Below are 24,036 nucleotides of genomic sequence, written 5' to 3'. Positions count from 1 at the left end.
CTTCACTTGCTTGAACGCTGATGATTGCCTTTCTTCAGTGATTTGAGTCGATTTAGGTGGTTCAACACATAACTGATGTAATTAAGACATGGGTTGAATCTGTTTCAGTCATTTCCATCGATGGAAAAGAAGGCCTTGCAAATGTTTATGCAGATCATTGGGAGCTTAATTTATTAGTATTTATGTAGAAATAGAAATAATTATAAATGAAACCTTCTTATCAGGCATGACCTTTGTTTTGATGTTTGTTTGATTTTCTTTTGTTGGTTGTGTTTTGCAACTCATCAAGAACAGTAAACAAGTGAAAGGTATAAGCTCTCCATAATAGGGTAGGCTTTTATTCATTTAAAAATCATCCGTATGGTAGTTGGTAGATTTTTTCTATTTGAGATTCCTTATTGTTGTGGTAGAGTTATGTTGAGATTTCTTTTGCTATTTGATATTTTGCTACACATTCTTTACATACAATTTAATTTGTCCATTTATGCTCTCGAAAATTGATAAAATATATATTTGGGAGCAGCCTCTCCATAAATGGGGGTAAGGCTAGCCGACATTCACCTCTCCCAGACCCTGCGTAAAGCGGGAGCCTTGTGCACTGGGTACGACCTTTTTTTTTTTTATCTTTGTAACAAAATGGACAGCCTCCCGTGATTTGCAAGCTTTTAAACCACCAAAAAAGATAAGGGTCTCTGTGTGTAAAGTGTGGAGAAGTTAAGGCAGGTGAATTTCAAACTCATGTTTGTACAAGCTGTTATAATTTGAACAAGTAACAACTATATTTTAAATTTTATGCAAATACTTGGTACGTGTTTTATAAATTCTACACACAATTCTTGCAACATATTTGTTCCCTTATGTAACATTTATATACAATACTTACAATATATTTGACATTCCCGCAGCAACGATCGGGCAAACTTTCTAGTGTACTTCTAATTGCACAAACATCTTTTGTGATAAAATACAACACATTTTGATCGTTGCTCAATACTCATTTCTCGTCCTTGAATTGTTGGAACAATTTCTACCAATCAACCCACCAACTAGTGTTTCCAATATCACCATATCGAAGGTTTATATATTCAACTGCAATATTGATTGTCCTAAAGATGATGTGGTTATGAGACAAAAATTAAAACTTGATAGAACCGCATAATAATATGGCACTTGTAATGTTCAGTTAATTTCATAAGGAAAGTTTGGAAAAACTTGAATCTTGGTACATTTATGATTGAGCTTAAGGTGGTTGATCGAATTGTTGTGCAGTTATATGTTTGCTGTATAGTAACGAGATTCGGCAAGTTGTGTCTATATCCTCGGGGTAGGAATACTGGTTTCTCATTATACGAAATATAATTTACAATGCGGTTGCTCCTTTCCGTTAGTAGGCATAATGATGAAGGCGACTTTCCTTTTTTATTTTTTATTTTTATGCATTTCCCTCTTTTTCTCTACCCTCCTAAGCTTCCTTCCTATTTTTCCTTCTTATCCCTTCTCCTTTTTTCTATTCTCCGAAATTTCATGTCATTTTCCTCCTTCCCCTTCAACTTTTCCCTTTTTCTCATTTTCCTTCCCTGTACCCCCCAGAGTTTCCTTCTCATTTGACGTCATTATATTTGGGTTGAGATGTGGACCTGTTATTGATGGACGGACAGCCAAGTCAATTCTTATTTTGGTCAAGCAATTCGAAAGATCTCTTTTGCTCAAGGAAGTGATGGCCACTAGTGGTAAGTGACGAGAGGGGGACCGTGCAATGTTTTTCTTGATTATTCATTATTTTTAAGTAGATGAATAATGTTATAGTCCAATGATATTTCTCTTCATTTGTAAGTGAGAAACTTTAGATTTGATTCTCGCCAAATGCGAATTTGAACTATATTATTACTAGCCCATTGTAAGGCTTAACGAACTCATTCTCCTTAATGTAGACAATATCGTTTATTCAAAAAAATAAAATACAAGTGACGACTAATATCAACTTGATCTCCTTTCATATTTCATTTCAACGTTGAAAAAGGTTCAACTTGGTGTACTGCTACTTTTGTTGATTATTCGTTACTTTATTGGGTAAAGTATAAAAAACTACCTCAACTATTGGTGTCACGACACTTTCATACCTCATCTTTTAAAATTGACAATGTCATACCTTATCTTACGAATTTGTGTCAATGTCGCACCTCCGTCAGTTTTTCTGTTAATTTCTCTGTTAAATACTGACGTGGCCCGACACGTGTTCCACTCACTAATCCAATCCAATTGGATTAAAAAATAATAAAATACATTTTTAATAATTAAATATTCAAAAATTAAAAAAATATATATTAAATCTCTCTCTCCTCTCTTTTTTATTTTTATATTAAATCCCTCTCTCTCTCCTCTCTCTCTCTCCCCTTCTCTCTCGCCTTTCTCTCTTCTCTGCATCCCAGAACCCATTCTCATCTCCCCCCCCCCCACCCCGACCCCTTCCCGTTCCCCCTCCGTGCAACCCCCCACCCTTCCCCACCCATGCCAACATCTCCCTCTCTCTCAGCTCACTCACTCTTTCTCCCCCTCTCTCGCACAGACTATACCCCTCTCCCAGATCTACACTCACGCACCCATTTACACACCCACACCCACCGACGACGGTACCAAAACCATCATTGGCGTCAACCCTTTCTCTTTTCGTCTCCGTGAAGCTCCGAGGCACCCAGAGGACACCCAACCCAGGTCCGGCGAGCCATGGGTGTGTGAGCCCAAGTCTTGGGTGGGGACGAACTGGGTTTTGATTTTTAGTTTTTTTTTTTTTTTTTCGTTTCGTTTCTGGGCAGCAGGGGAAGAAGATGGGGGAGGAGATAGAGGGGGTGGGGTGGGGTGGGGACGAATTGGGTTTTGATTTTTTTTTTTTTTTTTTTTTTTGTTCGTTTCGTTTCTGGGCAGAGCAGGGGAAGAAGATGAGGGAGGAGAGATAGGGGGTGGGGTTTTTAATATTTTCTTAATTTTTTAATAGAAAGTGGGGTTTGGATCAAGCCACGTCAGTATTTAACTGACAAATTAACGGTCAGGATGGTATAAAATTGACCAAATTCTAAAGATGAGGTATGATATTGTCAATTTTAAAAGATGAAGTATGACAATGTCATGAGACTAATATTTGAGGTAATTTTTTGTACTTTACCCTACTTTATTTTATGAGAGATTCTTTCAAATAATTCAATTTTATTTTTAGAGGCGTCATTACTCATTCAATATTTGCCACGTTTTTCAAAACGTACGTTACCTTTCTAATGGAGGATTGCCACATTATGGGTTTGTGAGATAAAGACATGGAAAGATGAATTTGTAGCTTTTTTTAATGGCCCAAATGTGACTTGATGAATTTGTTCCTTTTATTGTTATAAGAAAAGACCATGCAACCTGTGTGCGAGGGCTATGAGTGTTTCAATACTCTTCATGCGCCATTAGCTTTATTTAAAATTTTGATTTGTTTGCCAATTGGATGTACAGCTTGTGAGGTCTCCTTTAATTATCTCTTTGATGTGTTATAAAATTTTTATTTTTATTTGCACAAATTGAGTAATTTTATTCCTTCAGTCTGATAGGAGACACAAGCTGATGCTGATGCATAAGCTTATGCTGACCCCAAACTTTTGGATAACTTTGAGTTTTACCAACAATTACCGAAATAATTTTTTGAGACAATTGATCCAGCATCTTCTGGTAAAACAATTAGGGCATCTCATACTTCATCTTCATGAATAATTGCATTTGAATGTGATACACTATACGGTCTACCCAATGTATAAGATTTCTTGTAGTTCAAAACACATGCATTCAATGCTGGATGTATTTTATGCTATATTTGATGGAGTTGAACACATTTGAACTTCGGTATCTAGTTACAAAGGGCATTTATATCTCAAGCGGTTAAGAATGCTTAGCTCTGAACCTGAAGTTTTGAAGGTAGAAAACATCTTGAGAGCAAGGAATGCAAAGATATATCCATATCAAGTCAAATTACAAACTCATGGTGGGCTTGTGGACGACTGTCGCTTCTTTTTTCGGGAGTGGGAGGACCAACTTACTAGAGCAAGCGCGAAAAAGAAGCCGACAGCCGTGAGGTGCACCTTCCAGCCTCTCAAACTGCAGTTATTGCTAGCAGCCCTCGTTTTTGCAATTGTGTAATCAGATTCATCCTCTTGCCCTTCTTCGTCTGAAAAACATATAAATAACATAAAATTTATTGAAACGTTTTTGAAATGAATACAGACACACCTGGAAGTGTTTCGATGGAGTATAATTCAATGCAATACAACAACACAACATACTTGTGTCTTCTTCATCAGAGTCCATGGTGAGGATATCAATGTCGTCAGTATCTGTACTTGTCCGACCACCAAGGAAGTATATTCCCGGTCTGCACTTCCACGTCTCCAAATCTCCACCGATAACAAGTGGATAATTAGGATCTGATTTGGTGTTGTGTTGGGTACTCATCTTGTCTTGGTGCTCTGGCACAAGCTCGACACCAAACTCCTTTACCCAAAACAAGTCACATGGTCCGGTTATTACCGAAACCACCACTTCATCTCCACATTGTAATATTGTTTTATTCTCCATCTTCCAATGGCTCAACCATATCATATCTTCTCCGTCACCTGGGATACCATAGAATATTGGGCCATAGATCCACTTCAGACCCTTACTCTTGTTTCTCACTTTGATCATTATTGGAGCAATGCCAGGTCTAGTAAAATAATTATTTGAATTTTCCTTTGCATAGGTAGCAAAGATGTTCAAGCCTCGAATTCTGTGACTAGCAAGTAGTAAAGGGACAATAAAAGATATCGAGGACTTGGTACTTTTATAGCTGAACCGGCCTGGGACCTCATTCTCAACAAAAAACGTGCTGAATATACCACATTCATAGAGTCCCTATGTATTTGCCACAGTCATCACAATATTACTCAGTCATTTCTTTCCCATTATATATTTAAGACTTATGAGAGAGAGAAAGAAAGGCGCACCTGGACGGGGACCTCTTTTGGATCGCTGTCTGAGTCTGGATAATGCATTTGAACAGCTGGCATGGATTCCAAGTTGCACAAGCCCAAAAGTTTGATCATTTCCACATCAACTCTATCAATAGGCTCTAATTTGTAATAGCACCCCCACTCAACAAGATTCCAGTTGTCACCCACATATATTGGATACAATTGCTTAGGGGAATGAAAAGTTATTTTTTTTAATGATATGCATCCGACTATACTCATCCTTTGGTGTACTTCCGGCAACCCCACAAGGGATTCGAGCCTATCACAACCCTTGAAAGAGAGTTCATCGATCCTCCTCAAACCTTTGATGAAAACTGGCAGACTGCAAATTGGATTCTCATCCAAATGTAGTCTTCTCAAGTAGGATAGATTACTTAAATCCGTAAGAAAGACATCATCAGAAAGATTGCACCCCTTCAGACTTAACTCTACTAAAGAGCATGGAAAAGAACTCAAACATCTTTCTGGCGACAATTCACCTATTGCAATTCCATCTGTCTGAAGAACTTTCAGAGACTCCATCTTCTTCATCATCTCCACTGGAAACTCATCAAGATTTGAGCAACCAGATAAAATGAGTGTTTCAAGTGATTTAAGCATGCACATGTTCTTCGGAAGCATCCTAAGATTCTTGCAATCCTTCATATTCAAGTACACGAGTCTCTCCAGGTTTCCAATGGATTCATGAACATTCTTCAGGCTTGTGCAATCTACAAGAATCAGTTCCTCTAGATTGGGGAAAAGTGAGAAGTCAATGGTTTCACTAAGGCATTGAGAATGGCTGATGTCAAGGATCTTCAACGATGGAAGAAACTGTGGAAATAGAGGAAAAAAAAAGAAAAGAAAAAAGAACAATGAAATAAGTATCTAACATAAAAAATTAGTCATCGAATTAAAGAAAACATAGTAATTCATTTTAACACATGGAGTTACTCAACAAATAAAAAACTAACAAAATAAGTAAAATGAATTGAAATGTATAGAGTAACATACTTTTGTTCCTTTGCATACTTGTCTCAAGCTACTGTATTGCATTTCAAGAACAATTACGTTCTCCAAAGGAAAATCAATTGGTATAGAATCCAAAGGAAATTCAAGCCAACACAACCATCTTAATCCTGTAGGGAAATCTGCATAACATCCATCCAGTCGTACATGACTAAGATGGAGTAGTTGTAAATTACGCATCTTTGCAAATGCATTGGTTTCCAAGACTATCTCATTTGTGTTTATTGGACTGTTTGCAGGATGATTACGCATATCCAGGACAAGACCTTGGATTTTTTTTGTACCCTAAAGGAAAAAAAAAGACATTATTATGCATAATTTTCACAAGAAGAAATACATATATAGACATAAAAGGCATGTTTCTTACATTCTTTTTCCTCAATACTTGGAAAGAATCCTTATGGCGCCATAATCTACTACGTTTCTCAGGCTCTTCTGATTCTTGGCGAACAATTTCTCTTCCCATAGCACGAATCATGTCATGCATTTTCACCTTGCCGTATTCATCAAGTGTCACCAAGCATCTATCAATGAGATTTTGCATGCCAATGATTGTATAGAAATCACATCCATCGAATATTCTAACAATGTAGCTTTTGTTCCTTCCTATTAGGAAACAAGCAATGTGGAGGAATAATTTCCGGTCATGGTCATCTTTTAAACTTTCATAGCTTATTCTTAGTTTAGTCATGATTTCACCATCAGGAATAACTTTTAGCTTCTCCAATGCACTTTCCCATACACCTATACTTCCTCCTGATAAAGAAGAACCCAAAACTTTTAGAGCTAATGGAAGTCCGCCGCTATGTTGCACTAGCTGTTTTGAGTGCTCCATGTATTCTTCTATGGGATGGTCCTGGCCAAAAGCATGCCAACTGAAAAGCTTTAATGATTCATTGTCATCCAAAGTTTGAACTCTGTGCACCTTTGTAACTTGATCTGCCTTTAACAACCTTTCACACCTAGTTGTTATTAGTATCTTACTTCCAGGATAAAACTGATCTTTCATCCTTAGGATTGCATCTAATTGGTCCATATGGTCAACATCATCAAGAACAAGTAGAACTCTTTTAGAGCTTATGGCCCTTTCAATCTTAATTATTCCCTCACTAACACTGTGTATTTTCACTTCTCTGCCATTCAAAATATCACAAAGAAGTTGCATTTGTATTTGAACTAAGCCATTTGGTCGATCTGCTGTTTCTTTGATATTTTCAATGAAACTACTTCCTTGAAAGCTTCCAAAGTTTGAATTGTAAACATGTTTTGCAATGGTTGTCTTCCCTATTCCAGACATGCCATACACAACAAATATACCAACATCACTTGATCCATCTTGGAACCACAAATTGATGCGCTCGGCTTGAGATTGAATTCCAATCAATTTTGGTTCAACACTCAATGGCATGCGACTTAACTTGTCTCCTATCACTTTAACAATTTTTTTGATAAACTTTGACTCGTACCTAAGAATTTGCAAACAAAATGAAAAATGAATTGGGGAAATTAGATAACTAAAACATATGTTGATTGCCTTTGTTTAAATAAGAAAAAAAAAAGAGGACTGCTGACAAAATTAAATTGAAAAAAAAAGAGAAAGGAATACAGCGCATAATTTATACGAACTATAGACAAATAAATCACATATCAAGTTACAGAGAAAGGAATACAGCGCATAATTTATCCAAACTTTTTTCCACACCAGCTTTCAAAAAAATTTAAGCAACTGGAAACCAGTAGATTAACATTGAAGATGACTAATCCTTCAGTTGAGTTGAGTGTGATTTCTATAAGTTGACCTAAATTGAGATTATTATTCACTACTGAGATTGAATTAATAAATACATACAAATCTAGGTCCCTACGGATCATACATCAAATTGACCCAAGAAAGAAATGAGAAATGGAGATAATGAAAGTTACCCATCAGCTTGATTTTGTAAGACCATGCCTGCTAGGTCTGCAATCTCTGTAAGTGCCTTCCTCCATCCCTCCACCTTTTCTGACGACTGATTTTTCTGGCTTCTAGCAAATGCTTTTCCAACACTTCCTGTCTGCTTCCTCACGTGGGACGGATCGACATCGTAGAAGACTGGTAAAACTACATGGTCCGAGGTGGTCCTCTTGCGTTCAAGGATCAGCACAAGCTCATCAAGACACCACCTGGATGACGCGTAATCTTTCGAAAACACAACAACAGAAGTTCGCGACTGCTGGATCGCTTTCTGCAGTCCTGGCTTTATATATTCTCCTCTCTCAAGTTCATCGTCGTCTCGGAACGTAAGAAATCCTGCGTTGTTCAAGGCTGTGTAGAGGTGGTCGGTAAAAGTCTTGCGAGTTTCTTCGCCTCTGAAGCTCAAGAACACGTCGTAGCGATAACTCCGAAAAGTGTTGGAATCAGAGGAGGTTCCTGGAGATGTTCTCACAAGAGCCATTGATGTGGATCGACGTTCAAACAAAAAAACTGGTGTTTGCTAGGTGCCATGCAAATGTCTGTGAGGAGGGGAAATATGTAATTGGGTCATTTCCATCAACTTCCAGAAAAATTATATAGATCGTTGCTCATCTTTTTATGATAAAATAATAAAAAACAAACTCGATAAAGCTTCGACTAACTCTTATGCATTAATGAAGCATGGAACGTTCAATCATATACCACTTTCGCTTGAAGTTTTCCGAAAATGTAAAAATTAAGCATCCAATTAAATCCAAAAATGGATAAGTAATTAGCAACACCTAGCTCAAAATTTCAGAAATTCGGCAACACTGCACTCCAACACAGCCCCAAACAGCTCAGAAATAGTGAAATTCTATTCGAATTCGAATCGATCCAATTCAACTTGAACAATTATATAAATATTATTTCATTAAGCAATCTCAGTATCTCGCAATCAACGCAGATTATGTTCATATAAAATTCCATTGAGAAATACAAATTCGGAATCAAACAAGAGAGAGAGTACCTGCTGTTGCTTGGCGACCTGATCTCTGAGCTTCCTGATTGCCTCCATCAGCGGTTGGTCGGAGCTCAGATGTAGGTAGTCTCGATTTTTCAGAGTTGTGCTTCAAGACTTGATCTGGAGGCTGATTTGTCTGTTATTTTCCGTTAAATGACCGCCACGTCGCCGCCGTCGTGTTGCGATTACCTTTCTTTATCTTGAATTAAACGTTGATGTGGATCGATGTTCAAACAAAAAAACTGGTGTTTGGTAGGTGCAATGCAAATGTCTGTGAGCAGGGGAAATATGTACTTCGGTCATTTCCATCCACTTCCAGAAAAATTTACAAACAATATTATAAAATGGGTCGTTCCCATCCATTGACCCAAAAAGCGGTTCTTTAAGTCATGGTCGGCCGATAGTGGCAGAGATGAAAAGAAAAAGAAAATATTACTTCTTATTTTATGTGTGATTTTATAAATAACAATTATATTGATCGTTGCTATCTTTTTGTGATAAAATGCACTTCTAATTGCACAAATATCTTTTATGATAAAATACAACACATTTTGATCATTCCTCAATACTCATTTCTCGTCTTTGAATTGTTGGAACCATTTCTACCAATCAACCCGCCAACTAGTGTTTCAAATATCACCATGTCCAAGGTTTTTATATTCAACCGCAAAATTATTGTCCTAAAGATGATGTGGTTATAAGACAAAAATTAAAACTTGATAGAACCGCATAATAATGTGGCACTTGTAATGTTCAGTTAGTTTCATAAGAAAAGTTTGGAAAAACTTGAATCTTAGTACATGTATGGTTGAACTTAAGGTGATTAATCAAATTGTTGTACAATTATAAGCTTATTGTATAGTAACGAGATTCAGCAAGTTGTGTCTATATCCTCAGGTAGAAATACTAATTTCTCATTATACGAAATATAATTTACAATGTGATTGTTCATTTCCGCTAGTAGACATAATGATGAAGTCGACTTTCCTTTTTTATTTTTTATTTTTATGCATTTCCCTCTTTTCGTCTATCTATCCTCCTAAGCTTCCTTCCCCTTATCCCTTCTTTTCTCCTTTTCTACTTTTCCCTTCTCCTTTTCTATATTCTCCGAAATTTCCTCTCATTGTCCTCCATCCCTTTCTACTTTTCCCTTCTCCGTTTTGTCCTTTTGTCCCTTTCTCCTTTTCCTTCCCTCTACCCTCCAGAGTTTCCTTCTCATTTTCCCCTCTCCTTTGATGTCATTATATTTGGGTTGAGATGTGGACCTGTTATTGATGGATGAACTCAATGCTTGTTTTGGTCAAGCAATTGGAAATGGAGATGGATTGTCTGCCCTCATCTCCCCATACCCTCCCCCATCCCTTCTTGTTTTGTACGGTCATGGTTAAGCCACGTCAACATTTGTTTTTTGTCTTATTATTTTTATAAAAAAATTAATATAAAATATTAACGTGGCTTAACCGTGACCGCACAAAACAAGATGGCATGGAAAGGATATTGGAAAATAAGGGCAGACAATCCATCTCCATTGGAAATATCTCTTTTGCTCAGGGAAGTGATGGCACTAGTGGTAAGTGACGAGAGGGGACCGTGTGCAATGTTTTTCTTGATTGTTTATTATTTAAAAGTGGATGAATAATGTTTCGGTCTAATGATATTTCTTTTCATTTAGTTTGATTCTCGTCAAATGTGAATTTGAACCATATTATTGTTAGTCCATTATGAGGCTTAACCAACTACATTTTCTTAGTATAGACAATATCGTTTATTCAAAGAAGAAAAAAAAAGTAGATGAATAATATCAACTTGATCTACTTTCATATTTCATTTCAACGTTGAAAAAAGTTCAACTTGGTGTACTGCTACTTTTGTTGATTATTCGTTACTTTATTTTATGAAAGATTCTTTCAAATAACTAAATTTTATTTTTAGAGGTGTCATTACTCATTCAATATTTGCCACGATTTTCAAAACGTACATTACCTTTCTAATGGACGATTGCCACATTATGGGTTTGTGAGATAAAGACAATCTATCCCCATCCAGTTGATAAGAATGGTGGAAATAAGAGTAATGTTATTCGTATCATGTTTTTGTACCACATTTTCATATTATGTTTTTATACCACATTTTCATACCATCTTATGTGGCATTTGATGTGAACTGACACATCATTTGAATTAATCAGATTTTTAAATTTAGTTCATTATTTAATAAACTAATAATTAAGAAAAACTAGTTAATTAATGATGATTGTGGTATACAAGGAGTCTTTCTCCTTACTTTCCTTGGGTTTTGCAAATTTTTCAAATGATGTGACTGTTCACATCAGATGCCACCTAAGGTGCTTTATAAATGTAGTATAAAAACATGATACGAATATCATTACTCTGGAAATAAAGGATATGGCCGTACATGACATCCAAACTGTTGAAAGACACTTCCATTTTTTTAATGTCTTGTACAGATTATATTTTATAATTAGGATAAATGGGCGCTTTACAAATTAATCAATGCACTGAATAATATGGTAGCAAAGTCCTCTGTCGTAAACTCTATATGTTGATGAATGTCTAAGATAGAGTTCACTACAAGAAAATAAGTGAAAGATTATCCTACACATTTGCAATTAAAAAGACAAATAACATGTGTACACATGATGTAGGATTTAACAAGTTAAAACTCACCACTGAGAAAATCCTCAAACTCTTAAGCCAGGACAAACAATAAGAGAAATGAGTATAGAAAGACTTACAAAACTCATTAACTAGACCCACATACAAGTAGGCAATTTTTTTCATTGAGCTTTGCTACTCGATCTCTCTTCAGCCTTCAAGTGAAAGTGGCACGACACTAACGCGGCCGTCAATCACTGTGTCCTCGAACTTTGCAACATACTAACGCGATCATGCAGAATGTATGAAATGTAATGATTTTTTGAAATCAACCAATTACGAAAATCACAAGGCACATTCTCATAATTGATTTCTAATTGAAGCACAATGAAAAATCAGTGATTAAAAACTAAAATATTTTCTTTGAAAACACATGGACACAAAACTGATTTTTCTCAAATAAAAACTCTGATGCCGACTCACTTTAAAAGCCAGAACATGCAACATATAAGTTTTGAATAAACAGTGAAGAAAATATAACTTTCTCTTTCTAAATGCAGTGCTGCCGACTACATGTGCCGTGTATGAAAGCTGCTGTATTAATTCTGCTCACAATATAACTCTCAGCAACTACAGAAAGCCCACTCATGCTCAGCGGCAGCAATAACCAAAACCACACAAACTACTTTAATGCATGCAGCACCCAAAACTGAAATCCATATTCTAATGCACTCGGTGGCGTGCTAATGCATATGCATTGACGAACATACCTGAGTGGACGTCTCTGAACATGAAAATTTAACCTCAATACGAAAGAAATAATTCCGAACATGAATATAAGACGAAGGCATGCAAGCAGGAAAGACGACAGAACCTTCCGGACGACAACGTAATCCCCGAATGACAAACTTAACTCCACATCAGTTACAGCGTGGAAGGTTTACATAACCTGCGGTAGGCGAAAAGAAACAGTTACTAGAAACTAAAGAGTCTAACAGACTAAAACTTGGATACAACAACATTAGCATAAAGATACCTCTCCTAAAAATAGTCCCTCAACTCTGTCAATTCATCATAGGTTTCAGAAGCAAAGCTACGGCTGGGATCCTCATACGATGGTGGTGGAGGCATAGTGTCCTCTGTAGGCGGACAATGCGATGCTTCAATTCGCTGCTTTTCTGACAAAATCTGTCCCAACAAATAGTGTCAATGATCTCTACTTTTAGTAGCAAGACACTAGAATAATATACAGCCAAATGAATTGGGAAAAGAAATTGTCATGCTGAAAGGAAGACTTTAGGATATTTCACACCTTCAAGCTGATCAAGTATCTGAAGAACGTTCTGAATTCTGATGATAGTTGCGCTCTGCTTCAAGCTTGAATGGGGACGAAAATTGACAAATTTACAAAATTAATTTCCTTTTCAGTCTTGTAACTAGAACAGGCCAAGGTCTTAATACTTAAACATAAAGGGGAGGCAATCCTTTACCATCGCAAGAAGCCGCTGAAGAGTCAATCTTTGTTGTTGACCTTCAACAGCAGCCATAGCTGCACTAGCTTCTTTTCCCAATAATCCAACGCTAGACTGCAGCTCATGAAGCTTGGCTTCAGCAGCTTCTAGTTTCATGATCATATCAGCATTACCTGCAGAATCCCGTGCTTTGGTCTGGCGTCTGGAAACATCTATAGCCTATCCCGATGCAAGTTAGTATATCTAGACAAATCTGAAGGAGTAATAAAAAAACCAAAAACCAAAAACCAAATTACAACAAAGCTTCAAGTAATGAAGCAATCTCAACAAGTTACATTAAACATCTTAAGATTTTGCGTTCTCTATGAATACCAATGCATGATTGTCTCAAAATGAACAAACACTTTTCAAAGAAAACAAAAAAAGTTAACCAAGAAATGTATGATCACCATGTAACATGTAAAATCACTGTAGTATAAAATTGGTAGGAAACAGAAGAAACTGCATATACCTGAGCTTCAGCTTCTTGCCGCATTCTAGCATATCGTTGAGCAAGATGTCGAGCATCCTTTAAGGGCGCTCCCACTATCATTGCTCTTAAAGGCTCTGCAACCTACACAGGCAAATTGATAAGCACAGAAAGAGTTATTATGCAAACCTATAGAAAGAAATGGTGAACCAGTTTGTCATATGATGCATAATAACACAAAAAGTAGTCCAGTTCTTGAACCACACGGGAAAATGGAAACAATTTTTACTGTAAATTTCTTTCGAAATTATCAAATGCACATGAAAATTAGTCAGTTGAAATTCCATTTGTATGAAGCCGGCCCTGGCAATATTTGATTTTTACTTAATGAGCCATTGTTAGTAATAATTTGACTTAAACCTGTGTGCCAAGGGCTTTAAGTAGAACTCCGCACTCTTTTACCATTTGGGCCCGAGCTCTTCCAAAACTCAGTGCAGCTCTCGACAATGTGTTACCACTGGTGCAAGTCTTTTCAGAACCATATTTCCTGCTATCTTCTGATAGCTTGGTACCTGTTGAAAAAGTATTATGTATACCAACTGATAAAACCAACATGAATTCATATACAAACTCCCAAGAAAAGACAACGCATTTCAAGCAACATACCTATCTCAACGTGCTTTGAGCCGGCCACAATGTAACCTTCCACTCCGCGGACAATTTCCTTTTGGTAATGCTGTTAAAGAAGAAGCAAAAAACGATAGGTAACACAACTAACGTGATGCTCGTTTAAAGCACAGACAAAAATAAGCGTAGCAACCTTGGCAGCACGAGTTGATATGTACAGCTTCTCGAGTTTCTGATGCTGTTGAAATTCATTTTCATCCGAGGCAACATTATCCGATCCCCCATATATGCCACCAGAAAATTGTTTGAACACAGACTGACGGTGTTCACAAAATAATCAAAAGCAAACTCGATAAAGCTTCGACTAACTCATATGCATTAATGAAGCATGGAACGTTGAATTATATGCCATTTTCGCTTCAAGTTTTCCGAAAATGTAAAAATTAAGCATCCAATTACATCAAAAATCGATAAGTAATTAGCAACACCTAGCTCAAAATTTCAGAAATTCATCAACATTGCACTCCAACACATCCCCAAACAGCTCAGAAATAGTGAAATTCTATTTGAATTCGAATCGATCCAATTCAACTCGAACAATTATATAAATATTATTTCATTAAGCAATCTCAGTATCTCGCAATCAACGCAGATTATGTTCATATCAAAATCCATACAGAAATACAAATTCGGAATCAAACGAGAGGGAGTACCTGCTGTTGCTTGGCGACCTGATCTCTGAGCTTCCTGATTGCATCCATCAACGGTTGGTCGGAGCTCAGCTGTAGGTAGTCTCGATTTTTCAGAGTTGTGCTTCAAGACTTGATCTGGAGGCTGATTTGTCTGTTATTTTCCGTTAAATGACCGCCACGTCGCCGCCGTCGTGGTGCGATCACCTTTCTTTCTTTATCTTGAATTAAACGTTAGTCTCCCACTCTTCTTCATTTCATCCCTTTTTGTATTTATTTTATGTACAGCTTTTCATTGCTTTCTTTCTTTTTTTCTTAAAATACAAAATAAAATAAGTGAGCCTATCAGGATTACGGTTTATTGGTATTTTTCTTTATTTGTAAGTAAGAAGTTTTAGGTTCGATTCTTGCGAAAAGTAAATTTGAACTACATTATTGTTATCCCACTGTAAAATTAAGTTCATATAAATAATATTGTTTGTTAAAAAAAATAAAAAATATTTATATAGATCCATTGGGCCTTGTAACGTTAATAAGCCCTGCTTTGAATTCAGTAATTCAGCCCAGTCTTTTTTCAATTTTGTTTAGAGCCCATTTCGATTGCACTTTTTAATTTTAAGCCTATAGTTTAGGGTTTTCAGTTTTTACTTTTTTGAAAATTTAAAACTGAAAAAAAAAAAAATTTGTAACTATTTTAAGTTTTCAGTTGTTTAAAAAAAAATTGAAAACCAAAAGCGAAAATTCTAGGCCAAATATTGAACTCCATTTAGTTTTTTATATTTTTTAACCTGAAAACGAAATGATTATCAAACAGTCTCTTAATTTACGAAAAATAAAATTGAAACTTGTGTGTAAAGAGAAGAGCAGTATACTCTAACACCCCCAAAACCACATGGCAAGTAGGTGTAAACATGTGAACAGAAAAATCAGTAAACATAATCAAATCGAATAAGTCAATTTTGGCCTAGATTGACTTATTCGATTTGATTATGTTCACTGATTTTTCTGTTCACATGTTTACCCCTACTTGCCATGTATTCACATTGCATTTAAAGCTTTTGAATTTGTTAATGATTGTATCCTCCCAACCTGGTATCCTAGTTAGTTTGTTGCTTTGGATGTGTAGAGTGGATGAATATAATTTTCAATAGTGGGCTTGGAACTTGATTATTCGCAGAGACAAGCCTTTTATTCTTTTAAAAGTTGCATGCTTAGAAGAGGAAGATTGTTGACAGAAGAGCCTTTAAGAGTTGCAAGATAAGGTATCCATAGATTCTTCGGTTCCCTATGTGAAATTGCTGTGACTTTGTTTTGGAATATCTTGGAGCATTTGTTGAGCAAACTAGGTCAGATTGTTGAATGCTTATTGCATTATGCTTTTGCAGGTACAATGTTCATGAGAAGATGCAGAAACCAGAGACTATGGCCGTTCCTCCTATACTTCCTGACCTCAATAATTTGTTCAGGTTGAAGATGCAGAAACCAGCTTCTGTAGTGTAGTCGCGATTCAAGGCTGAACCAGCTGTAAAGTCCTTGGATCTCAGGCTAGGAAATTGCCTATCGTTAATTTATTTGATATATATTATTCTATCTAATATCTGTTGTATTGTATTGATATTTATGCCATTTACACAATTTCAATGGGGAGCCGAGTCTTTAAGAATGATTTTGTTGTAAACGACAATTAAGATTTGTAACTTTGTCATTTATAAGCAGAATGGATGTTTTTGCTTTCCCCGGTGCCGAAATAATCCCCGCCCCCACCCCCCCTCCAAAAAAAAAATCTTGTTTTACTTATTTACCGCTACTCTGCTAGTATAGCTAATGCTGGATGTATTTTATGCTATATTTGATGGCGTTGAACACATTTGAACTTCGGTATCTAGTTGCAAGGGGCTTTAATATCTCAAGCAGTTAAGAGTGCTTAGCTTTGAAGCTGAAGTTTTGAAGCTGAAGTTTTGAAGGTAGAAAACATCTTGAGAGCAAGGAATGAAAAGATATATCTATATCAAGTCAAATTACAAACTCATGGTGGGCTTGTGGACTAATGTCGATTCCTTTTTTGGGAGATGGAGGACCAACCTACTAGAGCAAGCGCAAAAAAGAAGCCGACAACTGTGAGGAGCACCTTCCAGCCTCTCAGGCAGCAGTTATTGCTAGCAGCCCTCGTCTTTGCATATGTGTAATCAGGTTCATTCTCTTGCCTTTCTTTGTCTGAAAAAACATACAAATAACATAAAATTTATTGGAAACATTTTTGAAATGAATACGGACCACACATGGAAGTGTTTGGATGGAGTATAATTCAATGCAATACAACAACACAACGTACTTGTGTCTTCTTCATCAGAGTCCATGGTGAGGATATCAATGTCATCACTATCTGCTATCAAAATATTGCCAAGGAAGTATATTCCCGGTCTGCGCTCAAACGTCTTCAAATCTCCATCAATAACAAATGGATAATTAGGATCAGATTTGGTGTTGTGTTGGGTACTCATCTTGTCTTGGTGCTCTTGCACAAGCTCGACACCAAACTCCTTGACCCAAAACATGTCACGTGGTACAGTTATTACCGAAACCACCACTTCATCTCCACATTGTAATATTGTTTTATTCTCCATCTTCCAATGGCTCAACCATATCATTTCCTCTCCGTCACCTGGAATTCCATAGATCTCTGGGCTATAGATCCACTTCAAACCCTTACTCTTGTTTCTCACTTTGATCATTATTGGAGCAATACCAGGTCTAGTAAAATAATTATTTGAATAATTTTTTGAATAGGTAGCAAAGATGTTCAAGCCTCGAATTCTGTGACTAGCAAGTAGTAAAGGGACAATAAAAGATATCGAGGACTTGGTACTTTTATAGCTGAACAGGCCTGGAACCTCATTCCCAACAAAAAAGGTGCTGAATATACCATGTTGATACAGTCCCTATGTATTTGCCACAGTCATCACAACATTACTCAGTCATTTCTTTCCCATTATATATTTAAGACTTATGAGAGAGAGAGAAAAAGAGGCGCACCTGGACGGGGACCTCTTTTGGATCCCTGTTTGTGAATGGAATGAATGGATAACGCATTCGAACAGCTGGCATGGATTCCAAGTTGCACAAGCCCAAAAGTTTGATCATTTCCACATCAACTCTATCAATAGGCTCTAACTTGTAATAGCACTCCAACTCAAAAAGATTCCGGTCGTCATCGCAAGATAACCGTGCTAGATGATGTAGCCCAGGGGAATGAAAGGTTATTTTTTTTAATGATATGCATTCTTCTATACTTAGCCATTGGTGTACTTTCGGCAACCCCACAAGCGATTCGAGCCTATCACAACCATTGAAAGAGAGTTCATCGATCCTCCTCAAACCTTTGATGAAAACTGGCAGACCGCAAATTGGATTCTCATCCAAATGTAGTCTTCGCAAGTAGGATAGAGCACTTAAATCCGTAGAAAAGACATCATCAGAAAGATTGCACCCCTTCAGACTTAACTCTACCAAAGAGCACGGAAAAGAACTCAAGATAGTTGAACTTCTTTCTGGCCACAATTCACCTATTGGAATTCCATCTATCTCAAGAACTTTCAGAGACTCCATCTTTTTCATCATCTCCACTGGAACCTCATCAAGATTTGAGCAACCAGATAAAATGAGTGTTTCAAGTGATTTAAGCTTGCACATGTTCTTCGGAAGCATCCTAAGATTCTTGCAATCCTTCATATTCAAGTACACGAGTCGCTCTAGGTTTCCAATGGATTCATGAACATTCTTCAGGCTTGTGCAATCTACAAGAATCAGTTCCTCTAGATTGGGGAAAAGTGAGAAGTCAATGGTTTCACTAAGGCCATGAGAGTGGCTGACGTCAAGAACTTTCAAAGACTCCATCTTCTTCATCATCTCCACTCGAAACTCATCAAGATTTGAGCAACCAGATAAAATGAGTGTTTCAAGTGATTTAAGCATGCACATGTTCTTCGGAAGCTTCCTAAGATTCTTGCAATCCTTCATATTCAAGTACACGAGTCGCTCCAGGTTTCCAATGGATTCATGAACATTCTTCATGCTTGTGCAATCTACAAGAATCAGTTCCTCTAGATTGGGGAAATGTGAGAAGTCAGTGGTTTCACTAAGGCCATGAGAATGGCTGACGTCAAGGATCTTCAACGATGGAAGAAACTGTGGAAACAGAGGAAAAAAAAAAGAACAATGAGATAAGTATCTAACATAAAAAATTAGTCATCGAATTAAAGAAGACATAGTAGTTCATTTTAACACACGGAGTTGGTCAACAAATAAAAAACTAACAAAATAAGGAAAATGAATTGAAATGCATAGAGTAACGTACTTTTGTTCCTTTGCATACTTGTCTCAAGTTACTGTATTGCATTTCAAGCACAATTACGTTCTCCAAAGGAAAGTCAATTGGTATAGAATCCAAAGGAAATTCAAGCCAACACAACCATCTTAATCCTGTAGGGAAATCTGCATAACATCCATCCAGTCGTACATGACTAAGATGAAGTAGTTGTAAATTGCGCATCCTTGCAAATGCATTGGTTTCCAAGAATATCTCATTTGTGTTTATTGGACTATTTGCAGGATGGTTACGCATATCCAGGACAAGACCTTGGATTTTTTTTGTACCCTAAAGGAAAAAAAAGAGACATTAATATGCATAATTTTCACAAGAAGAAATACATATATAGACATAAAAGGCATGTTTCTTACATTCTTTTTACTCAATACTTGGAAAGCATCCTTATGGTGCCATAATCTACTACGTTTCTCAGGCTCTTCTGATTCTTGGCGAACAATTTCTCTTCCCATAGCACGAATCATGTCATGCATTTCCACCTTGCCGTATTCATCAAGTGTCACCAAGCATCTATCAATGAGATTTTGAATGCCAATGATTGTATAGAAATCACATCCATCAAATATTCTAACAATGTAGCTTTTGTTCCTTCCTATTAGGAAACAAGCAATGTGGAGGAATAATTTCCGGTCATGGTCATCTTTTAAACTTTCATAGCTTATTCTTAGTTTACTCATGATTTCACCATCAGGAACAACTTTTAGCTTCTCCAATGCACTTTCCCATACACCTATACTTTCCCCTGATAAAGAAGAACCCAAAACTTTTAGAGCTAATGGAAGTCCGCCGCTATGTTCCACTAGCTGTTTTGAGTGCTCCATGTATTCTTCTATGGGATGGTCCTGGCCAAAAGCATGCCAGCTGAAAAGCTTTAATGATTCAGTGTCATCCAAAGTTTGAACTCTGTGCACCACTGTAACTTGATCTGCCTTTAGCAACCTTTCACGCCTAGTTGTTATTAGTATCTTACTTCCAGGATAAAACTGATCTTTCATCCTTAGGATTGCATCTAATTGGTCCTTATGGTCAACATCATCAAGAACAAGTAGAACTCTTTTAGAGCTTATGGCCCTTTCAATCTTAATTATTCCCTCACTAACACTGTGTATTTTCACTTCTCTGCCGTTCAAAATATCACAAAGAAGTTGCATTTGTATTTGAACTAAGCCATTTGGTCGATCTGCTGTTTCTTTGATATTTTCAATGAAACTACTTCCTTGAAAGCTTCCAAAGTTTGAATTGTAAACATGTTTTGCAATGGTTGTCTTCCCTATTCCAGACATGCCATACACAACAAATATACCAACATCACTTGATCCATCTTGTAACCACAAATTGATGCGTTCGGCTTGAGATTGAATTCCAATCAATTTTGGTTCAACACTCAATGGTGTGCGACTTAACTTGTCTCCTATCACTTTAACAATGTTTTTGATAAACGTTGACTCGTACCTACGAATTTGCAAACAAAATGAAACATGAATTGGGAAAATTAGATAATTAAAACATATGTTGATTGCCTTTGTTTAAATAAGAAAAAAAAAGGACCGCTGACAAAATTAAATTGAAAAAAAAAAAAAGAACTTTAACAAAAAACATCCGGTATTGTTCACAACTTGTCTCCTATCACCTTAACAATGTTTTTTATAAACGTTGACTCGTACCTACGAATTTGCAAACAAAATGAAAAATGAATTGGGAAAATTAGATAATTAAAACATATATTGATTGCCTATGTTTAAATAAGAAAAAAAGAAGGACCGCTGACAAAATTAAATTGAAAAAAAAGGAGGAACTTTAACGAAAAGCACCGGTATTGTTCAATTTAACGAAAAAAACCACATTTTTACTCTAAAAAGTCAATCTTAATACTATCCAATTTACCCTTTATTTTGTCCTTTATCGTTATAGCTCAAAATTTTCTAGTCTTTTTCATTAATTTTCCTAAAAAAATGAATAGAACGCATAATTTATACGAACCATAGACAAATACATTACAGATCACATCCTAACTTTTTTCCACACCAGCTTTCAAAAATATTTAAGCAACTGGAAACCAGTAGATTAACATGGAAAATGACTAATCCTTAAGTTGAGTTGAGTATGATTTCTTTAAGTTGACCTGAATTGGGATTATTATTCACTGCTGAGATTGAATTAATAAATATATAAAAATCTAGGTCACTACGGATCATACATCAAATTGACCAAAGAAAGAGAGGAGAAATGGAGATAATGAAAGTTACCCATCAGCTTGATTTTGTAAGACCATGCCTGCTAGGTCTGCAATCTCTGCAAGTGCCTTCCTCCATCCCTCCACCTTTTCCGACGACTGATTTTTCTGGCTTCTAGCAAATGCTTTTCCAACACTTCCTGTCTGCTTCCTCACGTGGGACGGATCGACATCGTAGAAGACTGGTAAAACTACATGGTCCGAGGTGGTCCTCTTGCGTTCAAGGATCAGCACAAGCTCATCAAGACACCACCTGGATGAAGCGTAATCTTTCGAAAACACGACAACAGAAGTTCGTGACTGCTGGATCGCTTTCTGCAGTCCTGGCTTTATATCTTCTCCTCTCTCAAGTTCATCGTCGTCTCGGAACGTAAGAAATCCTGCGTTGTTCAAGGCTGTGTAGAGGTGATCGGTAAAAGTCTTTTCGAGTATCTTCGCCTCTGAAGCTCAAGAACACATCGTAGCGATAACTCCGAAAAGTGTTGGAATCAGAGGAGGTTCCTGGAGATGTTCTCACAAGAGCCATTGATGTGGATCGATTTTCTAACAAAAAACTGGTTTTCTTGGTGCAATGAAAATGTCTGCGAGCAGGGGAAATATGTAAGGGGTTTTTGAATTAAAATTTAAAAAAAAACTTGGTGTTAGATTAAATATTGATTTTAGTCCCTAATGTGTTCTTAATTCAAAATAATTAATGTACATTTTATTTAATGTCTCCCATTAAATATTTAAATTTATTAATACACAAATTTTAATTTATTTTTTGACCAAAAAAGAGTTTTTTAATTTATTAATTTTATTTAACATTCTTCAAATTTGAAAGACTCAATTAATGTACTTAAATGTTAGTACTGAAATGTATGTACCTAAATATATGCACCGAAATGTATTAATATTAAATTAATGTACCTAAATGTGTGTACCGAAATGTTAGTACCGAAAATGTATTATATTGAATTAATGTACCTAAATATTGTATCGAAATATATGTACCGAAATGTGTGTACCTAAATGTATGCACCGAAATGTGTTATAATGAATTTAATATACCTAAATGAAGAAGATAAAGTACATCAAAATATATTGTATAACAAAAATTAATTTATTGATCGGATCATATTTATATATATTTTTACTTCGAATTCACTCGTCTTTTCTTAGTTATTTCTTTATATTTTGAGCTATTTACGTTATTTTTGTGTTTATAGAATTTGTTATGCAAAGAAAATAAAAATAGTACAAATAAGTTTTAAATAATAAACAGAAAAGAAAAACAAAAACAGGATGTAAAAAATAGACTGGCAGACAAAGAAGACAAAAGGGAATAATAGCATAGACAAAGGAATAAAAATAGGAGGAATAGCTGCCTTTGGCAGCTCAAAGAAAAGAGAAAAGCAACGGACGAAAAGCAGAAAAGTGAGATTAGGCAGACAAAGAAAGCTGCTTTGCAGCTGGGAAACGAAAAAATAATAGAATAGAGGGAATAAAGGAAAAGAGGATAATCAGAAAAGCAGGTCAGTGCGAGGAAAGGAGCAGGAGCGTGACAGAAGGGGAGACGGGCAGAGAGAGAGAGACAGCGCGGCAGGAAGAGCACGGGGGGGGGGAAGAATAAAAAAAGAAAAAGGCTGCCAAAGGCAGCCAAGCGAGAGAGGACGGCGTAAAAGAAAAAAATATAGGGAAAAAATAAGAAGAAGGGGAGCGGGAGATTAAGGAGAAATAAGGGGAGAGAGGGCTGCCTTGGGCAGCTGGAGAAGGTGACGCGGGACAGAGAGCAAGCAGACGCTGCCTTTGGCTGCTGGGGTGTCAGCGCGAGAATAGAAGAATAAAATAAAAAAACAGGAGACGGGAGGAAGGAGGGCAAGTCACTTGCTAGGCTCAGAAATAAGCACAGGGATGAAGAGGAGCACAGAGGCAGAGGGGACTTTTGATTGTATCTCTATTGTGCTTTTCACAAAGTTTAATGATCTTTGATTGTATCTCTATTGTATTTTTCACGTAGGGGACTTTTGAAGAATGTTTTGAATTGTTGTATGCGTTTTCCCGTCCAATTCAATAACTTAAGGAAAACTTGAAGATTAAAAAAGTGATGTTCACGGTTAATCTGAAGTATTGAAATTCACAATTTATTGAAAGAACAACTGAAAATCAATTTAGGTTGCATATATGTCATGTGTGGAGAAGAACCCTCTAGCTAGTCCGTCATTTATCATTTCATCTTAATTTTATGTTTTTGTCAATTCTGTAATTTATTTAAGTTTAATTTACTTCTTGTCAAAACCAAACACTCATCCATTATTAAATTATATTATTTAGTTAGTTTTCATTATTGTTAGTCTTTTAATTCAATTTCCATCCATTTCAGTTCCTAGTGTTTAATTTGATTGTTTTCATTATTTTGAGTTATTCTAAGTGTGTTTCGAGTTATTAGAGTTTTTAACCTAGTTTTGTGTCATTGAGTCTTGTTTAATATTTTTAAATTAATTTAGAATAGATTAGCAATCCCTTCTAATCCCCGGCCTAGAACGATACCCTACTTACATCTATAT

At 36.4% G+C, this 24,036-nt stretch overlaps 2 protein-coding genes, 2 long non-coding RNA genes and 1 pseudogene across 6 annotated transcripts in view; 1 reads left to right on the top strand and 4 right to left on the bottom strand.

Moving 5' to 3' along the window:
• Nucleotides 1-24,036, bottom strand: part of LOC139198380 (uncharacterized) — a 66,232-nt gene that overhangs the window by 12,241 nt on the left and 29,955 nt on the right. The gene's annotated exons all lie outside the window — the stretch shown is intronic.
• Nucleotides 611-16,605, top strand: LOC139198381 (uncharacterized). The gene is made up of 3 exons (XR_011583836.1): nucleotides 611-723; nucleotides 16,051-16,135; nucleotides 16,259-16,605. It is a non-coding gene; the product is annotated as an uncharacterized lncRNA (long non-coding RNA).
• Nucleotides 3,879-8,479, bottom strand: LOC103408585 (disease resistance protein RUN1-like). Of its 2 annotated transcripts, XM_070827015.1 has the most exons (6): nucleotides 7,968-8,479; nucleotides 6,412-7,510; nucleotides 6,030-6,329; nucleotides 5,010-5,849; nucleotides 4,311-4,917; nucleotides 3,879-4,195 (listed from the first exon to the last, which is right to left on the bottom strand). In XM_070827015.1, exons 1-6 carry the CDS (start codon nucleotides 8,477-8,479, stop codon nucleotides 4,008-4,010), a joined length of 3,546 nt encoding a protein of 1,181 aa, XP_070683116.1. In that variant the 3' UTR covers nucleotides 3,879-4,007. The 2 variants fall into 2 exon arrangements, with proteins under 2 accessions (XP_070683116.1, XP_070683117.1); XM_070827016.1 differs by lacking the exon at nucleotides 4,311-4,917.
• Nucleotides 11,508-15,159, bottom strand: LOC108172628 (SH3 domain-containing protein 2-like). Of its 2 annotated transcripts, none has more exons than XM_070827020.1 (9): nucleotides 14,898-15,159; nucleotides 14,378-14,500; nucleotides 14,224-14,293; nucleotides 13,978-14,129; nucleotides 13,600-13,701; nucleotides 13,107-13,307; nucleotides 12,929-12,993; nucleotides 12,653-12,804; nucleotides 11,508-12,565 (listed from the first exon to the last, which is right to left on the bottom strand). In XM_070827020.1, exons 1-7 carry the CDS (start codon nucleotides 14,943-14,945, stop codon nucleotides 12,940-12,942), a joined length of 750 nt encoding a protein of 249 aa, XP_070683121.1. In that variant the 5' UTR covers nucleotides 14,946-15,159; the 3' UTR covers nucleotides 11,508-12,565; nucleotides 12,653-12,804; nucleotides 12,929-12,939. The 2 variants fall into 2 exon arrangements, with proteins under 2 accessions (XP_070683121.1, XP_070683122.1); XM_070827021.1 differs by having other exon boundaries at nucleotides 13,107-13,341; nucleotides 14,898-15,128.
• Nucleotides 16,850-22,088, bottom strand: LOC139187713 (disease resistance protein RUN1-like; annotated as a pseudogene).

This window comes from Malus domestica, chromosome 08 (assembly GCF_042453785.1).
Source record: "Malus domestica chromosome 08, GDT2T_hap1".
NCBI classification, from domain to species: domain Eukaryota; kingdom Viridiplantae; phylum Streptophyta; class Magnoliopsida; order Rosales; family Rosaceae; genus Malus; species Malus domestica.
Note: the sequence above shows the minus strand (reverse complement) of the source record. Positions and strands in the feature narration are given on the sequence as shown.